We start from the raw sequence: 24066 nt of genomic DNA on the forward strand, positions 1-24066 counted from the left end.
TAGGTCAAGTTCACAACTTGGGTAATGTGTCAATTAGGTTCATGTTTTCTGCCATAGAAACGTTGCAAATATTGGTGCAAGGGCTGTTTTGTGCCAAAACCAAAAGTTGTGACATTATACATTTTCTGCCACACTTGGCACTTAAACAAAAAGGGCAAGGGTGGGCGCAGCTGGTGGGTCACTTACCCATATGTGCATGAAAAAACTGACCCACATTACGTCTGAAATCTACACATCTATAAATTTCTTCTTCTGCCTCAAAGAACTGCAGATGTGCCAGAACTATTACCTGGATTTATAGGTGTTGTATAGACATATAGTCATCGATGTAAACAATGGCTGCTTTTATTCTATTTATCTCTATATAAAGTGGTACGTGAAAGTTTGTGAACCCTTCAGAATTTTCTATATTCCCGCATAAATTTGACCTAAAACTACATCAGATTTTCACACATACCATAAAAGTAGATAAAGATAACCAAATCAAAAGTCAAAAATATTATACTTGGTCATTTATTTATTGAGGTATATGATCTAATATCACATGTCCATGAGTGACAAAAGTATGTGAACCTTTAGGATTAGCAGATAATTTGAAGGTGAAATTAGTGTCAGGTGTTTTCAATCAATTGGAAGACAAGCAGGTATGAGTAGGTGAACTGTTTTATTTAAAGAAGAGGGATCTATATTTATCTGGTCTTTATTGTTTTTGGAACTGTATCATGGTACAAACAAAGGAGACTTGTGAGGCCCTCAGAAAAAGAGTTGTTGATGCTCATTAGACTGGGAAAGGTTACAAAACCATCTCTAAAGAGTTTGGACTCCACCAATGCACAGTCAGACAGATTGTATAGAAATGGAAGAAATTCAAGAGCATTATTACCTCACCAGGATTGGACGACGCCAAAAGAAAGGCGTGTAATAGTTTGTGAGGTCACAAGAGAACCTATTGTAAACTCTAAGCAACTAAAGGCGTTTCTCACATTAGCTAATGTTAATGTCCACTAATCCACTGAACAGCAATGGTGTGCATGGCAGGAATGCAAGGAGAAAATCACTGCTGTACATCTGCAATTTGCTAAAGAATACCTGCACAAGGCTTACGTCTACTGGAACAAGTTTTCATAGACCAATGAGGACAAAATAGAAGCTTTTAGTTTAACTGAGAAGTGTTCTGTATCTCATCCCTTTTGAACCATGTTAATGGTAGGATCATTGTTTAGGTCTGTTTTGCTGCAGCTGCGCCAGGATAGCTTGCCATCATTGATGGAACAATGCATTCTGAATTATATCAGAGAATTCTACAGGAAAATATTAGGACATCTGACCATGATATGAAAATCAAGAGAATGTGGTCTTGCAGCAAGACAACAACCCTAAGCACACAAATCATTCTACTAAAGAATGGTTAAATAAGAATAAAGTTTTGGAATGGCCAAGTCAAAGTCCTGACCCTAATCCAATCGAAATGTTGTGGAAGGACCTGAAATGCACAGTTCATGGGAGGAAACGCACCGATCTAACATAAGTAAAGTTGTTTTGTATGGAGGAATGGGATAAAACTCCTCCAAGCCAATGTGCAGAACTAATAATTCCTAGAAACATTTAGTTGCAGTTATTGCTACACAAGGGGTCACACCAGATACTGAAAGCAAAGGTTCACATACTTTTGCCACTTATAAACATGTGATATTGAATCATTTTCCTTAAAAAAATAAATTACCAATTCAAATATTTTTTTATTTGGTTATCTTTATGTTTATCTTATTTTTAGGACTTTAACTTTTAGGAATTTATTATTTTGGAAATCTGATCTGGTTTTAGGTCAACTTTATGCACCACTGTATATTGTAATTGTTTTTTTTTATTTTTACTAGAAAAAATATCTGAGTACCCTATGTGTACTTGTACACGTAGTGTAGACTAGCAAAAAAGTATTGTGTAGAGTGTTAACGAATGGAAGATGCACAGCGTATAGGCAGCTCAAATGTAATTTGGTTCTCTGTAAAAAAGAGGCTCTCCATAAAGAAATCATCAGAAATGTGCCATCTTACATCTATTAACTGTTGCTGTTCTTTTTCTGTCATGTCACTCAGTCTGTAGTAGCGTCCAGTCAGGTCTCCAGTAAGACCACTGAGGGCATCAGCTGCCACTCGCTCCACTTCCCTCCTCTCTGCTCGGGTACATGCTGGAGGCAGGCTGAGACCTCTGATACTTCTTCCAGTGCGAACCCGAGATGACAGTACATAACGTTCATCAAAGTGGCCAGCTTTAATCTGCCAAGAATGAAAAAACAGACATAGGGTATTGTTAAAAGTTCACCAATATAATGCCTTCCAAAGCGATTTGATGACATGGGGAGAATAAAGCTTAGTCATGTGTGATTACAGTCATACAACATTATGATATACTATGCGGCACATTTATTAAGACCGGTGTTTAAAATTCCAGTCTTAATAAGCCACCATAGCTGGTGGTGAATCCGCCAGAGTTATTTAGAGGTGCCGGCCTCTTCATAACTTAGGCGGATCCTCCGCCAGTTCTAAGGCTGGGTTCACACCTGAGCGTTTTACAGCGCGTTCCTACGCGCTGTAAAACGCTCAACAGGCAAGAACCAATGATTCCCTATGGGAATGGTTCTAACCTGAGCGTTTTACAGCGAGTATGATCGCGCTGTAAAACGCCCGACGCCCCAAGAAGTACATGAGCTTCTTTGGGGCGTCTTGTCGCGCGTTCCCGTACATAGACTTTAGCGGGAACGCGCGACAATGGGCGTTCGCTTGTCTCTGTATGCGCGATTGCAAACGCCCGTACAATCGCGCATACAGAGCGCTCCATCGCGAACGCTCAGGTGTGAACTCAGCCTTAATGTAAGACTGCTTCTGAGCTGTCTTACATTTAGACCTTTTTCTACGGCTAAACCAGGCTTAGAAATTGGTAAATGAGATGGGCCAGCTGGCCTGTTCCCTTCCCCGCCCACGCCATTTTTTTTAGACCTAGTGTGAGCGGGGAGAAGTCGTAATGTGTGCCTGAAATGCGCCTAATATAGGCGTATTTCAGCTTAATAAACTACCCCCTGTGTGCATTTTCAAGATTATCAGTGAATGGAAACATGGTTGTTCATAAATGTTTCCATTCAACAAAAACAAGCACAGATCTTGAAAGCTGCAGAATAATTAATCTTTACTTTTGACTGGAAAATCTACAAATCTGCATTTTCTAGATCCACCTACTGTATGATGAATGAATCCACTGTGGTAATATTTAAGAAGAATTTAGCTAATAATACCTTGCTGGCATCTAAATCTGTGGGGTGTTTCATGGTTCTTGGATCATACCCGTTGTGTCGCTCCTTTATAACAGGATCAAAAATATCTGCAAACACCTGAAACATCAAGAGCACAACATTTAGAACAGTCTTGCAGATGCTGGGTTGCTGATCTTAGAGCATATCTGAATATATACCGTAGGTCAACATATCTGCATAATAAATGGTATGCTACATCCAGATATGTCAAGTTTACAGCTTTGCTATGATGTTTGCTTAGCTACAGTATATATACTTTGCAGAGGTTTGGGTGTGTTGGATAAATGCTTTAGAATCTCCTGATTTTCTTGCTTTGCTGGCTGTATAAAACTTTATTAAAGGGGTTGTCCGGGTTCAGAGCTGAACCTGGACAGCCCTCCATTTTCACCCAGGCAGCCCCCCTGACATGAGCATCGGAGCAGTTCATGCTCCGATGCTCTCCTTTGCCCTGCGCTAAATTGCACAGGGCAAAGGCATTTTTCTGAGTTCCGGTGACGTACCGGGGCTCTCTATGGGGCTGACAGGAACCCCGGTGACGTCACCGGCACTGATGGGCGGGATTTGGCTCTGCCCTAGCCAGTAAAACGGCTAGGGCAGAGCTAAAGCCCGCCCCTCAGAGCCGGTGACGTCACCAAACACACCGCTGGGCGGAGGTTACCGCCCGGCAGTGTGTTATTGAAAACACAAGAGCCCGTGCCCTGCGCGATCTAGCGCAGGGCACTGGAGCGCATCGGAGCATGAGATGCTCCGATGCTAAGCTCAGGAGGGCTGCCGGGGTGAAAAAAAGGGTATGTCCGGGTTCAGCTCTGAACCCGGACAACCCCTTTAAGTATATGGTGTACTTCACGGTATGGCTCTCTTCAAGTGCTAGAGACCCATAATGTACTCAACTCATCATCCTCCACCCTTTTCCTTCCCCTTTCACTCTTGCCTTTCTCCTTCCTTTTCTTTTGTTTTCTTTCCTTCTCCGCCTTTAGCTTTATAAACTATGGATCTAAGGCCAAGTGGGTCTATGGATTGTTTTTTTGGATACATGAAAACTGACTTGTCATATGTTTTTCCTGTGAACCCATATTGTACCTTCATGTCTCAGAATTGTCTTGATGCTATAAAGGGCGCCTAGTGTGTAGGCGTTTCTTTTGCTGTAACGTACTTCACATATTTTTCAAAATAATAAAATATGATTAAACATATATACTTTGCAGCCTGTTTATTATGAGCAGTAGGATATTTTATGTAGTGCGTATTACCAGACATTGGTGACACATCACCAATCACTGTGAGGTGTGAGAAAGAAGGCGGACATGAAATCATTCAGCTACTACTAGAGTATATAGTAGCAGACATAATCAGTTCTGAAATGTCATCTCAAAGACATTGGTACAAGAAGAAGCAAAACTGCTGCACTTGTGAGTTGTTCCAGGGTATAAGACATAAGATGGACTTAATGTTAGGTCTGTTAGGCTTGTTTCACATTTGTGGCACAGCCTTTCGGCAGGCTGTTCTGGCATTGAGTGCCGATAATCAGCCGGATGAAAAACGTTGCGTGCAGCAGTTTTTTTTTTCAGCCGAATTCCGTTGGACCCCAGGTAACAGGGCCGGCGGGAGTTTTGTTATCATCTGGCAATGCTGGATCTGTAGAACTCCGGCAGGCTGTTCCGGCAGAGAATGCTGTGCCGCAAATGTGAAACTAGCCTTATGGTATACAGATATTGGAAGCAGGTGCTAAAGAGAGGCAGGTTAGACTTTTAAAGATAAAGAGACATTGAATAACATATAATCTGAATCAGGGACCAAGTCAGATCTCAGTTTCTCATGGCACCATACAATCCCAGACAATACAATGAATAGAAACCTGACATTTTACCAGGGGTGTGTAGACTTTTTATATCCACTATAGATCCTCACCCCCATTCCCCTGCTATACACCCACAAACTGCTGTGGAATCCATTTCTGCTAAAGGCCTCTCCATCCTCCGTGTACGCACAAGAGTCCTCTCAATGCACTCTATGGTTGGTTTATGGGCGCACAGTAGGGGAATAGGGGTGCGTATTGACATACAAATGACTGCTCTGCAGTCAGCGGCAGGTGTCTATACATGTGTTACTGTACTTATTAGGACTTGCCGGAGGTTACAGATTCCCTTTAACCCTTTCATGACCAAGGGTCATTGATGCCCCAGTGTCCAGGTCAAAATTTACAAATCTGACATGTGTCGCTTTATGTGGTAATAGCTTTGGAACACTTTTACTTATCCAAGCCATTCTAAGACTGTTTTCTCGTGACACATTGTACTTCATGATAGTCATATATTTGAGTCAATATATTTCACCTTTATTTATGAAAAGATCCCAAATTTACAAAAAAAATGGAAAAATTCACAATTTTCCAAATTTCAATTTCTCTGCTTCTAAAACAGAAAGTGATACCTAATAAAATATTTATTACTTAACATTCCCCATATGTCTACTTTATGTTGGCATCATTTTGGAAATGTCATTTTATTTTTTTTGGATGTTAGAAGGCTTAGAAGTTTAGAAGCAATTCTTACAATTTTAAAGAAAATTTCCAAAACCCACTTTTAAAGGACCAGTTCAGGTCTGAAGTCCCTTTGTGGGGCTTACATAGTGGAAACCCCCATAAATGATCCCATTGTAGAAACTACACCCCTCAAGTTACTCAAAACTGATTTAACAAACTTTGTTAACCCTTTAGGCGTTCCACAAGAATTAAAGGAAAATGGAGATGAAATTTCTAAATTGCACTTTTTTGGCAGATTTTCCATTTTATATATATTTTTTCTTTAACACATTGAGGGTTAACAGCCAAACAAAACTCAATATTTATTACCCTGATTCCGCGGTTTACAGAAACACCCCACATGTGGTCGTAAACTGCTGTACGGGCACACGGCAGGGCGTAGAAGGAAAGGAATGCCATACGGTTTTTGGAAGGTAGATTGTGCTGGATTGGTTTTCTGAACGCCATATGTTTTTTGTTTTTCTGCCGATTGTCTTGTGCAGGAGCTCGTTTTTTGCAGAAAGTGTTGAGGTTTTTTATTGGTACCATTTTTGGGTACATAGGATCTTTTGATCATTCATTATTACACTTTATGGGGCAAGGTGACCCAAAAATTGGCTGTTTTGGAACAGTTTTCATTTATTTATTTTTACAGCGTTCATCTGAGGAGTTAGGTCATGTGATAGTTTTATAGAGAAGATCGTTACGGACGTGGCAATACCTAATATGTATACGTTTTCTTATTTATTTAAGTTTTACACAATAATAGCATTTCTGAAACCCAAAAAATTATGTTTTAGTGTCTCTATAGTCTGAGAGCCATATCTTTTTTATTTTTTGGGCGATTGTCTTAAATAGGGAATAATTTTTTGCGGGACGAGGTGACGGTTTGATTGGTACCATTTTGGGGGTCATAAGCCTTTTTGATCGCTTGCTGTTGCACTTTTTGTGATGTAAGGTGACAAAAATAGCTTTTTTGGCACTGTTTTTTTAATTTTATTTTTATGGTGTTTATCGGACGGGGTCCATCATGTGATATATTTATAGAGACGGTCGTTACGGACGCGGTGACACCTAATATGTGTATTTTATTTTATTTTTTCATTTTTTTATAGGAAAAGGCAATGTCTTTTTTTATTTACATTTTTTTATTTATTGATTTATTTTTACTTTTATTATTTTCACTTTTTTTTTTATCAGTTCCCTCTTGGATCTTGAAGATCCAGTGGGGCTGATAGTTGTACTATACTTTGCAATGCTCTTGCATTGCAAAGTATAATACTTCCAGATTGCCTGTAGGTGGCAGCACTGGACACCTTTGCCATGGCAACCGGACGCTTTTGCAAAGCGTCCGGTTGCCATGGCAACCATCGGGTGCTGCAATCACATCGCTGCAGCCCCGATGGTGGAGAGAGGGAGCTCCCTCCCTCTGTTAACCTCATGGATGCCGCGACCGCGGCATCCACGGGGTTACAGGAGAGTGTCAGCATAGAGCTGACACTCTGCTGATGGCGGCGGCTCAGGAATGGAGCCGCCGCCATCACACACAGAATGGGGAATCGGGGGCAGCGCTGGAAGGGAGGGGGGATAAGTCGGGGGGTACAAACTACAGGAGGGGCGGAGGGGCGGCTAGAAAATTAATGCAGGGGGCGGGGAGGGGGCGGATCGCATGGCAGGAAGTAGATGAGGGCACAGATCGGCGAGGCACAGTGGGGCATCATGGTCTTAAAGCGGCACAGATCGGGGGGGGGTGCATGAGGAACACTATCGGCTTTCAGGCTCTGATCTGCAGAGCGCAGATCAGAGCCTGAAACCGGCATTTTAACACTGCCGCGACCCGATTGGTTAGTCTGCACAGACTAACCAATCGGATCGATTGCCGGCAAGGGGCCACTCTGATTGGTCCCTTGCCGGCATTACTGCACTGTATGCTGTCCGTGACAGCAGCAGGGCAGGGGCAGAAGCTTTAATCCAAGCGCTTTGCAGCGCTTGGATTAAAGAGCTTGTTTGACGTTTATATACGTGGTAGCTGCACGGGGTATGTGCAGCTATCACGTATATATACAGATTGCGGTCCTGAAGGGGTTAACCTAGAACAGGACTATCGTAGAAGCAGTCATATATGACATGAAAGTCTAATTTCTTTCTAAACCTCTTTGTAAGGGCTCAATCACAAGACCGTATGTATTTTGCTTTATGCGCAAATACGAATAATGTCGGTATTTTTTATTTATTTTTTGCTGACTCATTGCCCCTAGAATCAGACAAGCTCTATCTTTTAGATCAGATAAACAACAACACACATGTACGTACATAACAAAATATTTTATTAATTCATCACAAAAAGACAAAACCTTGGACATAAATAGATATTTATAAAATTAGCAGCAATAAAGTGGCGGCACTGCGAATCAGCGCCCCACCAAGGTACCAATCTGGAACTATCCCCCAAGCACCCCTCACCTCTTAGCCTGAGTAAGCCAAATGGCTAAAGTGAGAAAATTTCTCATACACAGGCCAGGTGAAGGCATGAACTTTCAGATGATAGTACAATAGCATGCAGCATACATCCAACACCTAAAAAATTACAACCCCTTTACTTATTTCTATATGTGTTGTCCATGCTGGTTGTAATTTTTTAGGTGTTGGATGTATACTGCATGCTATTCAGCGGCTGTTGGGGTGTAATACCCACATATGGCATTCATCCACATTTACAATATGGCTAACATGGCAACAATTGTACCATCATCTGAAAGTTCATGCCTTCACCTGGCCTGTGTATGAGAAATTTTCTCACTTTAGCCATTTGGCTTACTCAGGCTAAGAGGTGAGGGGTGCTTGGGGGATAGTTCCAGATTGGTACCTTGGTGGGGTGCTGATTCGCAGTGCCGCCACTTTATTGCTGCTAATTTTATAAATATCTATTCATGTCCAAGGTTTTGTCTTTTTGTGATGAATTAATAAAATATTTTGTTATGTACGTACATGTGTGTTGTTGTTTATCGGATCTATAAGTTGGTGCTCACACCGGTTTTGAGAGGTATATCGGTTATAATAAAGCTCTATCTTTTGTAGACTAGACATACGGATACGGAAAGCACATGGATATCTTCTGTGTGCTTTCCACATCTGTATGTTTGTTCCGCAAAAGACAGAACATGTCTTATACTTGTCAGCAAAATGCAGACCACGGACCCACTGAAGACAATGGGTCAGCAGAAAAAAAACTAAATACAACACGGATGTCACACGGTGTCATCCGTATTTTGCGAATTGCAAAATACATATAGTGGCGTGAATGGCCCCTTAGGCATCATAAACAGCAATTTTATTCTGTGTCCAATATACATTTTTTGCAGATCGTATGCAGACCTATTGATTTCTATGGGTATGCAGAAAATGCAGACAGCACACTAATGTCATTGTGTTCTGCCCGTATCCGTGTGGCAGTTCCACAAATTATAGAACACAACCTATTCTTGTATGTTTTACAGAACAGAATAGCCATTTCTACTGATGGATGTGAGAAAACTGTGGAATACACATGACCAATATCCGTATTTTGCGGATCCGCAGTTTGTGGACTGCAAAATGGATACGGTTGTTTGCTTGAGGCCTTAGTAAATCTCTGAAGCTTTTATACAGTATGTACAGTGTATAAAAGTGATGGCTTAACAATTTGTTTTTCATTAACAACACTGAATTGATTAAATGTGCTGTAAATGACGGCTAAGAAGGGCCTCCATGACTTCTGCAGTGATAATGAACTAGACTTCTACAGTATATCAAGCTATTAAGATTCAACACCGTCAGAGAAAAGGACTGCTAATAATATTACATTACCGTTGCTTTAAAAAGCAAAATCGCATGTTGCTATGGATATTTCCTAAGAAGAAGAAAATTGTCGACTCAGGCAGCCAGTTACTTAAAGGATTCTTGTGATTATATCAACTTATTTCCTATACACAAGACAGGGGACAAATATTAGATTGGCGTGGGTCTGACCAACGGGACTCCAATTGATAATGAGAATGGAGGTCCCATAACCTGAAATGAATGGAGAGGCAGGTCCATAATGTGCACTGATGCTCCATACATCTCTATGGGACTACCAGAAATTGCTGTACTCACCTATCTCTGACAGCAACATAGAGAATGAAAGGAGTGGCACAGCGCAAGCTCAACCTGTCACTCCATTTATTACAGGGTATGGGGCCTTATGGTCCTTGGGCATCATTGATTGAATACTTATAACCTCTGCAATGTGACAATGGGATAACTTGATATGACCCAATACCCCTTAAAGACATCAGACACATCAGACTTAATTTGATGCTTCAACCAAAAATGAGTTTGTTGGGAGAAATTTAAACCTGGTGTTTAAATTTCTGCCAACCTTAGGCTACAACAACAAGCAATCATTTTAGCTGACTGATGACAGATGATCATCGTCTGAGAAGAATTTGGCCATAGTTGGATGTAAGATATTTCTTTAAAAGAGTGTTCCCAGAAAGAGCGGACCAAAGATCGTTTGTCCAATAATTACCCATATGGACTAAAGTGTGTATGGCTGCATTGGTGTAACGATTGTTCACAAGATGCTCATTCATTCAATGGTTGATCAATCGTAAACCTTCTATCTATTGTGTATGGCTACCTTTAAGGTACTTTCACACATGCCAAAACGAGGAGCACAGAGTCTTTCATTTATACGCCCCATCCCTTTATGATCAGGGCGGACTGGCCATAGACCCTACAGGGAAATTGATTAGACTGTGGTATTTGGTTCTGCTGGGGCAGTATATTGTCCTGCACTGTGGTGCTTGGTTCTGCTGGGACAGTATATTGTCCTTCACTGTGGTACTTGGTTCTGCTGGGGCAGTATTTTGTGCTGCATTGTGGTACTTGGTTCTGCTGGGGCAGTATTTTGTGCTGCACTGTGGTACTTGGTTCTGCTGGGGCGGTATTTTGTGCTGCACTACTGTATTGCTGACCTCACTTACTTCTGTTGTCCCTGCCTACTTATGCTGACCCTATCTACTTGTGTTGCCCCATCTTCTGTCAATTTGGACCCACCTACAACATGGGGCCACTTTTAGTTTTTTTCCAGGGATACTTTAAGTTCCAAGTCCACACCTATTTATGATCCACTCCTGACACTGCCTTCATACAGCATCGAAATGGCTTGTTTGAAATCAACCAAGTATACCATGATCATTTGTCTCCATTTGCTTTTACACCATATTAGCTGGGAGGTTTCAGTAATTCATATCCTGGCACAAATACCATACTCAAAAAGCTAGGCATTGTACATCAGTCAGCGTTACATCACTGCCTTCACCTTACTCTCTTACCTCATAGCATTCTTCATCTCCGGCTACCATGCCCACAGTTTTAATGAAGGGATGTCCAGGGTTATCTACACCAGTCTGAATACACTCATCCAGGGTGTAGCCATTAGGAGTGGACTTGTTGCAGAGCTTAGCGTAGATGGCAGGAGTCAGGTTACTTGCCATACAGTTATTGTGTTTCCGGAGGTCTGGGTACTCTGCACTATTGAAAAAGAAGGACAAGAAAAACTGAATACAATATGATGGTAGTAATAACCCTATCTATAATACTGTGTTGGTAATTTAACACACAATATATTACAAAATAGTTTTTTTTTTGTATTGCTGACCACCTTGTCTATGTATAATATTTGTGACCTCCTATAGTTATTCTGTCAGGAAACCCACTTGAGATACCTATGAGGCTTTTAGTAGATCCTGCCCATCCATGTATTAGATGGTTGGTCAGGCCGCAATCGCATCTACAGCAAGCTGATCTGGCTGCCTGATCCGACACATTGCCCACAAAGTTTTTTTGTCCAGGCAAAACCAAAGCAGCCAGATCACTGCCGGACCTTATTACAGTCATCCGCCTGTGAGCTATAGAATCTGGCACTGCTGGATCTGGCAAATCCAGAAGGCTGCCGTCTGCGGGAACAGCCTGCCAGAGATGTGAACGTGGTCTCACTGCAGGCAAAATGTATTCCTGGCTGCAGTTTCCACTGATCATAACAGCCAATTGGTTAGGGGTTTCTGGTTAAGGACCTGAAACAATCAGCTTATTTCGTTGATAGGTGGGATCTTCTCATTTGCAGGAAGGTTGGTGCTGCTACCAACTTTCCTGTTCACAACATAAGTCAAGAAAGTGTTTTTGTGCACCTGACAGGTGACGTTGCCACCTTCGTTTTAATGCTGTGCGGAGACCAATCTCAATACAGCTTCAAAATATATTGCCTCGGTTAACGCAAAATTAATTTCACCCAGTCGTGTGAGACTTCGGTGAATGAATTAGTATTCATTTCTACACCTTAAAAAAAACATTTAAAATTTGGAACCGAAATCCGGTTTGGTCCCAAACCTGACTTCAGATTCTGAATTTTAAAAGTTTTTAAGGATGCAGAAATAAAAACTGAATTCATTCACCAAAGTCTCATGTGACTTCAGCATTAAATCGAAATGTTAGAACGAATCGACTACAGATTTATGATCCAAAGCTCGATTCGCTCAACACTAGTGACTTCACTCCTCATTATAATTCACAAATTACACAAGAAAGTTAGTCGTTTCAATGTGATTTTTGCACACTGAATTAGCATCGATGATGGCTGTAATTTCTTTAGTTATTGTGATATCCCTGGGTAATACTTTTTTCAGGCTGCTTTCACACATTTTTGTTGTAATTTTTCTGCACTTTGTGGCATTTTTGCAGTATTTTTTGTTAGCTATAGATCTGTAAGAAATATGAAACGCACGATAGACAGGTGTTTTTTTTTTTGGTCTTTCTGGCTTCTTTTCAAAAATGCAGCGGACCTAATCAAGTGAATGGGTCCGCATCCGTAAAAAGGCAGTCCGCAGCACGGGCGCACACGTTTGTGTGCATGAGCCCTAAGGCTTTATTCTGGAATTTTTTTACTAGCAAAAAAAACAGCAGACAATATTCATGTGTAAAGACCCCCTATTGAGACATGTATGCACCTCCATTACCTGTGGATAGCTAGGTATGTTCTTTCTTTACTTGATGCATTTTATATAAAAAAATCATGTAGAAGATTGGACGACTGTCATTTCTGAAAGCACAAAAAGGGCAGACACAGAATCCTCCGTTCCTAATCTGCTTATTAATACAATGGTCACAGTGACCTCATTCCTTGGTTCGTGATATTGTAAAAACCCTAGTGCACTGCACCAATCAATACCAGGACACGAAGGGAATGAGACCAAGATCTTATGGGCACTATAAGTGGTTAATATTGATCAGCAGGAAATATAAAACACCTCCCATTACACAGCAAAAACTGCAAGTCGCACTGTGGAGGAGCCATTGCAGATGGGGATCAAGTATCAAGTGATTAACCTTTTATTTGCACTAATACGTTATCCAGCTCAACAGTCCACCTGGATTGGGATTAGGGATGAGCGAATCGACTTCAGGTGAAACATCCGAAGTCAATTTGCATAAAACTCAGTTTAAATACTAAACAGAACAAGTGCTCCGTACAGTATTAGAATGTATTGGCTCAGATCATCAGCACCCCATGAATGAGATTGGGGGTGCCAATATCTTGGCATGGTAGCCTAAGGCCTAATGAAGGCCCCCAAGCCTGCCCACAGTGTATTCCTAGCAGGCTGCACCAATCCGGTGGATGTCAATGTAGCACTAACAGAATAATACATTGCATAAGCAATGCAATGCATTATAGAACTGATCAAAAGATCACCTATTAAATTCCCTTGTGGGACTAGAAAATAGTTTAAAAAAAACATTTTCATTAAATAAAAGAATACACCTTTTTCCATTGAAAAAAAGCTTTTCAATGTAAAAAACTAGTAAAATAAAATCTCCACATATTTGATATTGCCGCATTTGGAATGACCTGCACTACACAATTATCATGTAATTTATTCGGTTTAAACCCCGTGAAAAAATAAATAAATAAAAAATGCCAGAATTGCTTTTTCTTGCTTATTTGCCCACAAAAGCAAAAAAGCTAATTAAAAAGCAATCAAAAAGGGTTATGTACCCCAAAATGATACCAATGGAAACTACATGTTGTCCCACAAAAATCAAGCCCTCTCAGAGCTCAATAGAAAGAAAAATGAAAAAGTTATGAGTCTTTGGATGCGAAAGTAGTAAAACGTAAAAAAAAAATAATAAATGTGTGTATTTGGTATCACTGCAATTGTATTGACTCAGAGAATAAAGTTATTTATGCTAAAAAATGAATGCCGCAAAATGTATAACATGAAAACTCAGTGGCAGTAAATTACGTGTACTCCAGACTAAGGCCATTAAAAACTACAACTTGTCCCGCAAAAAAAAAAAAAAAAAAAGCCCTCATACTGCTACATCGATAGAAAAGTTATAGCTCTTGGAAGGGGAGAATAAAAAAATGAAAAAAAAAACTACTTGGTCACTAACATACAAAATGCATGCAGTGGAAAGGGGTTAAATAACATGCACATATAACTGACCTGATCGTGCAGGGCCCAGGGCCTATGTTTATTAGGGGTCACCAAAGGTTATTTTATGGCAGTATTATCTTAGCACTATACGACAGTATTTTGTAGGCTGAAATTCTAAAAACAGTCAAGTAGAAGAAGACGGCCTACTTTACTTGTTGGCTGGAGCCCCTTTTCTATTAATAGTGCCTGCCTATGTCTATGGCTAACCTAATGTCCAGTTATCTACATCAGACTGTAAATAATGCACCGTTCCTGAATGTTCTGGATTTTCTTGCTTTGGTAAGTCACAGCAATAACACATTTTCTCATTACATTTTCCAATTCTCTCTCACAGGTGTTATTATGCTATTTTATACAGCATGCACTGATACCAGGGGGTATAGCTATAGGGGGTGAAGTAGTAGCACCCGAACCTTGGGCCTTGGTGCCTGAGTGAACCTAAAGGCCCCTCTGCCACATAAGATACCAGTATCATATATGAAAGGGAACATAGAAACAGAAATTGAGGGCAGAAAAAGACGCCCTGGTCCATCTAGTCTGCCCTTATATTATTACCGTAGTTGTCTTAGTATAGACCTGTGTATATCCCATTAATGTTTATTTTAATTACTGATGATTTCCCAACCACATTTGCCGGGAGTTTGTTCCGAGCTTCAACTACTCTTATATAAAAAAAAAAATCTTGACATTGGTTCTGATCTTCCCCTCAACTAAGTGGAAAGTTATTTTACAGATTTTGCATTGGGGTCCAAAACCTTCACGTTACACCTGGACAGATACTAAAGTTGGTTTTCGTGTGGGAGGGATCAGTCAATAATTTCAATGTGTATTGGGGCATCCCCACTGTTAGAAGGATCAGGCATGTTGGATTATAGCATGCCCGATCCGCTTTTCCCCAGGAGATAAATACCGCCAGAGCTTATCCCCCTCTCCTTATGGCAGGAAACATGCACCGTTGACTAATCCACACAAGAATGTTTCTGGGGGAACACTATGGAAAGTACAGCATAGGGAAAATATTAATATCAATGGATGCTGATTATTGATTATAGGATGTAATAAAGCACTCCTTTTCATTTTATGATTACCGTCTCACCAGACATCACTATAGAGTCTACCTCACAAGTTAATATAAGGTATGCTTGTTCTCTCAGGGGGCCTCAATGCCTTACCATGTGGCAGAAAATAGGATAAGGTGGTGAACTCCATAAGAAGCTTGCTGGCTCAGCGTTATTAAGCTTTGCCTGCTTAAAGCTTTGTATGAATACAGCCACGGTCACAATGACAATTTCAGGCAGCTTATTGTCAGCATATGTAGCATAATGATCTAGAAACACAGTATAAGGAACAAGGCACGTTCCCTAACAACTGTTTAATAATGGCGATTAACAATCCTATAGGAGGCAGATCAAACAGTACATGAAATCGCTGATGTGTGCAGTATACATGCGCTATACGTGCAAAACCCAGTATTCTGCAAACCTGGAAGAAATAACAAGGACTATATTTCTCTGTATTTCCAACAAAAATATAAATTGTGCAAATGCTCATTAATGTAAAAAGGGCAAAATTTGCCTATAGTGCCTCTTAGGAAAAACATAGAACACATTTTATTACTGGTTATGGAGTAAAGGGTGTTGATTCCCTTTGCCGTGTCCCTGAGATGCAGCAAGATGCAGAGCACAGGAGATGGATAGCTCTTATCTGCAGAGGTACCAGACCGTGTGCACGGCTGCTCAGAATTGAGTAAGCATTTCCCTAGGGCTATTACCAGCAATGATACATTATTTTATGTCATCTCGGTCTAAAGGAATGTATTGATCAGCAAACACAGACATAAAACAAATTGAAAAAATAAAAAAAACATTGTGCCCGTTACTATAAAGGCTAAAACACTAGCGCTAAAAAGGATTGCTTATGCCTCATGGTTTTGGTGGGATTCTGTTTTTAAGGTGCTCAAATTTTTGTATTAGATTTTTGTTAATAAATTCAATAGCTCTTGGCATCCCTTCCCCCAGCATGTATCAATAAAAACCCCATCCCCCTGCGTTCAGTGGGGCCTCTAGCACTGTGACAGCTAATTAAACTGAATGCACCTTTTAGATGTATTGGATCCTGCATTTATTAAACAAAAAACACTATTAAAAGAAAGAAATATAAAACAATTCCTAAAATTTGAATTCACCTGTAATTCCATTGTGAGTTCTTTTTACGACATGCATTTATACACCTTTGTATATGTATTCACCATATGTGTAAGTATCACAATAGATAATACATAGCTATACAACATACATACATGTTCTTCAAGGTACTACGCCCAAACAAACCCTCGCAGTTACCTTGCTGGATAGAGCCTCCTTTTCTTTTCTGAATCGGCACTGATTACTTCTCTACCCATGAGGTACCCAGCGGCTAGTGACCCAGCACCAGCCATTGCCAGAAGTCCAGCTGAGTGCCTGGATAACAAGACTTTTGTGAAGGTGCTGGCCATTTTTGCAGTCTTGGAGCTCTAGGATAGTGATGGAAGAAGGGACCGGACGATCTGCGGAGACACCAAGAACAAGAGATGGAGAGGACGTGAGAGATGACAGAGAAGAGAGCAGTGGCTGTGGGGGTGGACGTGATGTGAATAGAAACTGCTCAACACAACAGAAGAGATTACAGCAAGATGCAGTGAGAGCAGACCTGCCTTAGACCATAAAGCTGGCCTGCCCCTCCGCTCTCACAGACTATAATGCAATAGGGAGATTCCACAATGTGGTGGGACATTTAAAGCATGTAACAGCCATTATACACATCGCGTGGAGAACGCTGCAGTATTTCTATAGTGCATTTAATAATTCATTATAAAATTATATTCCCTGCATCATCGCGTTGTAGGTGAAGGGAATCTGTCATCATGCTGTCCTAACCATGGTTGGCATAAAACAATGTCAGGCTCTTTACAATGGACGCTACACACAGTATAAGGGCTCGTTCACAGGGCTCGTGAAGCCCGTGCTGTGCAGCGCAAATTGCGGTCCGCAATGTACGGGCACCGTCCGTGGAGCAGGCGCATGGGGATCGCAGACCCATTCACTTGAATGGGTCCGCGATCCTTCCGATTCACAAAAAGATAGAGCAAGTTCTATCTTTTTGTGGTGCGGAAGTATGGAATGGAACCCCAGAAAGCACTCCATATTGCTTGCGTAGTGTTCCGTTCTGCATCTCCGGATTTGTGGACCCATTAAAATGAATGGGTCCGCATCCGTGATGCAGAATGGCCACGGAACGGTGCCCGTGTATTGCGGATCCGCAAATGCGGTCCGCAATACGGCAACGGGCATCACACATTCGTGTGAACGAGCCCTAAGGCTACGTTTACATCTCCATTGTGAACCATATCCACCATAGCCTGATAATGCCTTGAACCACGGAACTTGGCCAGACCAGAAGTTGTGCGTGCAGGACTTTTAGTCTGGCCAAAACCCGGCATTTATGCCGGAAAGCAGTCAGATCTCTGTCAAATCCCATTACTGTCAATGGGGATCCAGCGGTTCACCGCATTATCTGGCTATGAGCAATATGATAGTTCACAGTAGAGATGAAAACGTAGCCTTAAAGGGAACCTGTCACCGGGACTTTGTGTATAGAGCTGAGGACATGGGTTTCTAGATGGCCGCTAGCACATCCGCAATATCCAGTCCCCATAGCTCTCTGTGCTTTTATTGTGTAAAAAAACGATTTGATACATATGGAAATTAACCTGGGATGAGTCCTGTATGTGAGAGGAGTCAGGGACAGGACTCATCTCAGGTTAGTTTCCATATGTATCAAATCGTTTTTTTACACAATAAAAGCACACAGAGCTATGGGGACTGGATATTGCGGATGTGCTAGCGGCCATCTAGAAACCCATGTCCTCAGCTCTATACACAAAATCCCGGTGACAGGTTCCCTTTAAAGAGGTTTTGTCACTTCAGAGAGTGGTATTTATCATGTAGAGAAAGTTAATACAAGGCACTTACTAATGTATTGTTATTACCTATATTGCTTCCTTTGCTGGCTTGATTAAATTTTTTCATTAAATTATACATTGCTCATTTCTATGGTTACAACCATCCTGCAATCCATCAGCTGTGGCTGTGCTTGCACACTATAGGAAAAAATGTCGGCCTCTCTGGTGACCGGGACTCGGTTCTTTATTTGTAGTCTGCTAGCACAGCCACAGTGATGGATTCGACTTCTCCACACCTAGCTCGGCTCAACTCCCTGTGCCTGGCTATTTTGTAAACTATGTTTCCCCCGATACGGATGACAGGTTCCCTTAGGATGTTACTTTTCTGCACTGTTAATGTATCAGCGCAGCAGTTTTAGTCCGGCCAATTCATGGCACATTTACCCGGAACTCTGGATTGTAGTTAATGGAGCTGTCAGGCATGCTGGAACCAGTGAGCTCTGGCAGGATGCTCCCTGCTAAAGTGGCCTGCCAGATCTCTGAACGCTAGTGTGAAAATAGCTTAAGCCACTGCACAACCCCTTAAATGTAAAATTCTGCAATGGTCTCATGTGTGAACAGGTGTAATGAATGAGCTTTGATGGAGAAATAAATAACTAAAAAGCCAGGAACAATTAATCCTTCCATCTATTTCACTGCTGCCCCTGAACAGTGCAGTCCTTTGCAGGAGCCCAGTTTGCCTTGGTTGGTCATACTGATCTGTTCTGTAAAACTAACAAATATCATGGTCGCTGGTAACAGTCAGTGAGAGAAAATGACTGCATGACATAAATCTTCTCCATCTGTCAGAAATCTATGAGATCTTCCAATTAAGTGATAGTCACCATTGCTGCTGGTGTAACGGTTATCGCTACAGAAGTGCTCCACAGGTTTTACACTAAAGATTCAGTATGGACAAGAATAACATGGAGACTTTACTGATGCCTGTGTGTTTGGTGCAACTAATCTGACGCTGTGATCCAGATACTGGTAAATATCTAGATAGTGGCGTCAATGAAAGGTCTAATTCGGCACAGAGGGAAACAGATGGGCGAGCGATCCTCTTCTCACTACTTATCTGGAATAACCCCCATATGTGACAATCAGAGAGCATCTGTGCTGTACGGATAGATTAGGCTGAGGTCATATGTGTATTGGATGACCTGCCAGGAGCTTCCATTGCAGATGCCGTCAAAATACGGCACAGGGTAGCGCAGCATGCTGTACTTTCTTGTCTGGTAAAATGTTGGGTATTCTAATGGAAAGCAAATCCCATAGTCAGTGCGGTCTTTTGGCAGGTGGTGGCTGTTTTCATCTGTAACGCCCCAGAGGTGCATTACCACTTCTGCACCTTGCTACTGTCTCCTATAGTTAACCACATGTCATCCTATGTATTAATTTCTAGGTCTTGCAAAGTGTGTATTCATATTTCTTGTTATGCAACTGTTTAAGTGTAATATGCCTGGTTCAACAGCAGGTGGCAGCATAAAAGTCAGAGCTATCTTACATAGGATGGAGCTTTCCTTTCCATTCTAACCCCCCATCCCCCCACCCCCCGTGGTGTGGTGGGTGTTTCCCCACTTGCTGCAGGGAGGGAGGAGTCCTAGTTTAGAGTGAGTTCAGCTTACCCCCTGCTAGGGGAAGGGAGCAGGAGCCCGTCCTTGTTGGACGAGCCCTGTCTGGGCCAGCTTGAGCACCTTCAGCTGGATCTGGAGAGCAAAGCAAAGAGCCTCAGAGACCAGAAGTAAAGTTCCCTGGACAAAGCTAGAGACAGACCAGATTACAAAGTATAGCCTATAGCTAAAGCTAAGTTCTACAGTTACCCTGTCAGCACAGCAGAGTCAGAGAGCGACTGATGTAGCAGAGAGGAGTTTGCCTGCTACTGTTCATGCCAACATGCCAAGACAAAGCCTGTAAATCGTTTGGCGCTTTGGAAAGCCACGCCTGGGGTTCCAGCATATCCATGTAGGAGCACCGTGACACATGCAACACCATTAAGTGACATTTAGGCCACCCTATACCACTCTCGCATTCCTACAACTGGGTACCATCAACTACCAGATCACTAAAAAGGGCCCTGTGCCCTTATTGCTTCACTGCAACTGGCGTCACAACAAATATGTACTTTAAGAAACCCCAAGTAGTGCGCCTGACGATGCTGCACATCCTTTGATGGAGACGGCCCTTCCATTATTTCAGTTGTTTATTTAACTGTTCCCTTCTTATAATGGATTGTTTTGTGATTATTGTAATCTACTTTGCTCCATAATTTTTTTTTTTAAATTACTAATAAAATTTAAAAACCCTTGTTTTCATTATTTGTCTCCCATACAGACGGTCCTGGATTCAAGATCTGGCAGTGACAATTTAAAAGAAGCGACAGAATGAAAGCTAAATTTTACAGGGGTATCCTCACTACAGTGTCTGTAGATGCACATCTGACATTGTTCTCCCTGTCTCCCGTATGTGTTGTGTTTGTAAATTTTTTACAGTTAACTTTATTAACAACATGACAACATCACCTAGAGATAGACAACCAAGTAAACACACACATACAGTGTGAATAAGTTGGTGTAATAGCCACAATAGTTTCCACCATTATGTAGTTATCCCATGGAAGCATCCTGTGTGCTGGCCCAGCGCATATACAATACTCACAAAAAGTTAGGGAGATTTGGCTTTCGGGTGAAATTTATGGAAAACATTAAAAGTTCACACTACAGTGATATTATATCATGAAAGTAGGGCATTTAAGTAGAAGCATGCAATGGTGATTTCCTCATCTCAAACAATTTATTGAAACAAAAGCCAACAACGGTGGTGGGTATACCCCTACAAAAAATGTCAATGTCTCAAAAGATTGCCATGTGGCCTTCGGCATCAATTACAGCTTGACAACAACGTCTCATGTGTTCACAAGTCGACTTATTGTCTGCTGAGGTATGGCATCCCACTCTTCTTGAAGAACGGCCCTCAGGTCATTGAAATTCTAGGGTACAGAATTATGTTATTCAAGTAGTATGGGCTTGTCACTGTACCCTTCACTAAGTGTAGGGCAGTTCTGTATTGACTAGACACACCTGCCGACACTGTAACACCACCACCACCAAAGGCTTGTCTGGTGACAACAATGGCTGATGACATCTCCAACATCTTTGGTGGCCATCATTTCTGCTCAGCGTGAATTGACTTTCATCATTGAAGAGCTCCCTGGCCCATGCAAGACCATGGGGACTGTGGTCAGATACCCTTGTAGATCATCTAGCATGCAGACTACTTTGATGTAAATGGTTTCAAATGGTCTGATGTGATACTTGGGTGCCTCTCACCTCCCTTAAATGAGCCTGGAGTTGTGTGGCATTCATCATTCGGTTCCACAAGGCATTGTTCACAATGAAGCTGTCATCAGTTTGGGATGTGGCCAAAATATGTCCACTTCTATGCCTTTCTGTGACTCTTCCACTGTTTCTGCATCTATTTTGCAACCTGTTGATGACACTCTGTGACACTCTAAGCTCAATGACCATTTTCGTCGGAGAACATCCTGCTTGGAGCCTCACAATGGCGAGGTACTGTTGATCAATTGTTAGGTGTCGTCTTGATCTCATAATGTCAAAATGTGAACAGCATTATGAGGAGGACTGTTTGAATAACAATCCTAATTGAACCAGAAAATTTTCATGAATTCATGGATCAAACACCTGTAGAGAATGTTGCCGTTCAGCTCCTTGTTAGAGAACAGCAAGTTGTTCAAAAAGTACTGAAACACTAAACAGTTGGAAATGTGCATTCAAAAGTTTAGAGAAGGTCACATCAAAGCCCCTTTCACACGTTTTCTGTGCTCGTGCAATGTGTGAACGCATAGCACACATACTGAATCCTGACCCATTAATTTCAATGGGTCTGTGTACATTAGCATGCATGTGAAAATCGCAGCATGTTCTATATTCTGGGTTTTTCACGCAGCCCTGGCCCCATAGAAGTGAACGGTGCCTCATTAAAAAACACACAGCATCCGGATGCAATCATGCACGTGAAAAACGCATCAAAACTGATTGTACCTGCGAGGAAAGAACTGAAACACTGAATGCAATTGCAGACAAAACTGACCGAACTTGCTTGTGAAATGGTGCAAGTTTCACTGAACACATCCTGAACGCATCCTGACACAATCCGTATCGTTCGTGTAAAAGAGGCCTAAGTTCACCTGTAAAGGTTAGGGCTCATGCACATGAACGCATTTTCTTTCCGTGGCCGCAATTTTTTATTATTTTTTGCGGACCGTACGCGGACTCAAAATTATTTCAATGGGTCTGCAAAAAAAAAAAAAAAAAGGAAGTTACTCCGTGTGCATTCCGTTTCCATATCCGTTTTAGCAACAAAAAAAAAACAACTTCCCTATTATTGTCCACATTACAGACAAGGATAATAATGTTCTTTTAGGGGCCAGCTGTTCCGTTTTGCAAAACACGGAATGAACACAGACGCCATCCGTATTTTTTGCGGACCGCAAAATACATACAGTCGTGTGCATGAGCCCTTACAGTGCATTTTAGGTTGATCCTGAAATTTCACCCACAAGCCTAATTTTTATGAGACAAGTTGTATTTTTTTTAACCCCTTCAGGATACAGCCATTTTTAACCTTAAAGGATAACTGTCACACTTAGACCCTAATTTCAATTTTCATATATATAGTTACTAATAACATGATATTCCAGAATCAGTTACTATTAGACTGACTTACCCCATATTTAATAAGATTCAGCCCTTAGCAACCAGTCTGCATAAAACTGCAATTTCACTATTCAGTTAAGATGGCCGCCACTGCCCTCACCCTGAGGCTAATCCCTCCTGCCCTTACTAGCCAGCAACAATAGCCCCCCAAAAGTGTCAGTAACCAGAGCCCTCCCCCTAAAGGGTTAATCTCCTGCAGCACAAAGGGGTTCTCTTACCACATGTTGCTTTCATTTATACACTGAGCAGACGGCAGATCTCCTTTCCCTGGTCTGAGCTGCTTCAACTCTGCCTTCTCCAGCTCTGCTGAGTGAGGGAGCGTCTGCCAAGCGCAGGGACAGGGAGAAGTGCACACAGCCCGGGCACTGTTATCAGCTGCTGGGGAGGACCTGGCTTTAATCATTTACTTACAGTCCCTGGCTGTCAGTAATGTGACCTTGCACGCTGCGTGCTTCTGCATCCTTCGTCCTTCAACAGAGAGACGGACCATGCCTAGCAACCATATTTTAAGCACAGGCAAAAGTAGGCACTACAGGGAACAAAACTGTGGAATTAAGGGGTAATTGGATACACAGTGAAAAGTTGAAATAGGGCCACCAAGGAGATATTAATCACCACAATCCAATACTCCCAAAAATATATATATGACAGTTATACTTTAAGGACCAGGCCAAATTTTGGAAATCTGACGTGTCACTTTATGTGGTAATAACTTTGAAACGCTTTTACTTATCCAAGCCATTGTGAGATTCTCGTGACACACTGTGCTTCATGACAGTGGTAAATTTGAGTCAATATATTTCACCTTTATTTATAAAAATCCCAAATTTACCAAAAATGTTTAATTGATCGGGTGTGCACAACTCTGGTGCCCGCCCAATCAGCATGATGCACGACTAGTACGTTAAAGATGGTCAAAGCATGACTAGTACGTCAAAGGTCTTTAAGTCACTTGCCGCCATGACGTACTAGTGCTTCGAGGGTCGTTAAGAGGTTAATGGCCCCAT

General features: G+C 41.7%; 1 protein-coding gene across 1 annotated transcript in view; it reads right to left on the reverse strand.

Annotated features, from left to right (window-relative positions):
* Positions 1-24066, reverse strand: part of CKMT1A (creatine kinase, mitochondrial 1A) — a 51194-nt gene that overhangs the window by 10538 nt on the left and 16590 nt on the right. Inside the window, exons 2-5 of the mRNA XM_044283246.1 lie at positions 16687-16889; positions 11186-11384; positions 3290-3385; positions 2055-2276 (exon numbers count right to left, since the gene is read on the reverse strand). Of these exons, the coding sequence (XP_044139181.1) occupies positions 2055-2276; positions 3290-3385; positions 11186-11384; positions 16687-16838 (669 nt within the window). The 5' untranslated portion in view covers positions 16839-16889. The remainder of the gene's footprint in view (positions 1-2054; positions 2277-3289; positions 3386-11185; positions 11385-16686; positions 16890-24066) is intronic.

Source organism: Bufo gargarizans, chromosome 2 (genome assembly GCF_014858855.1).
Source record: "Bufo gargarizans isolate SCDJY-AF-19 chromosome 2, ASM1485885v1, whole genome shotgun sequence".
Lineage (NCBI taxonomy): Eukaryota > Metazoa > Chordata > Amphibia > Anura > Bufonidae > Bufo > Bufo gargarizans.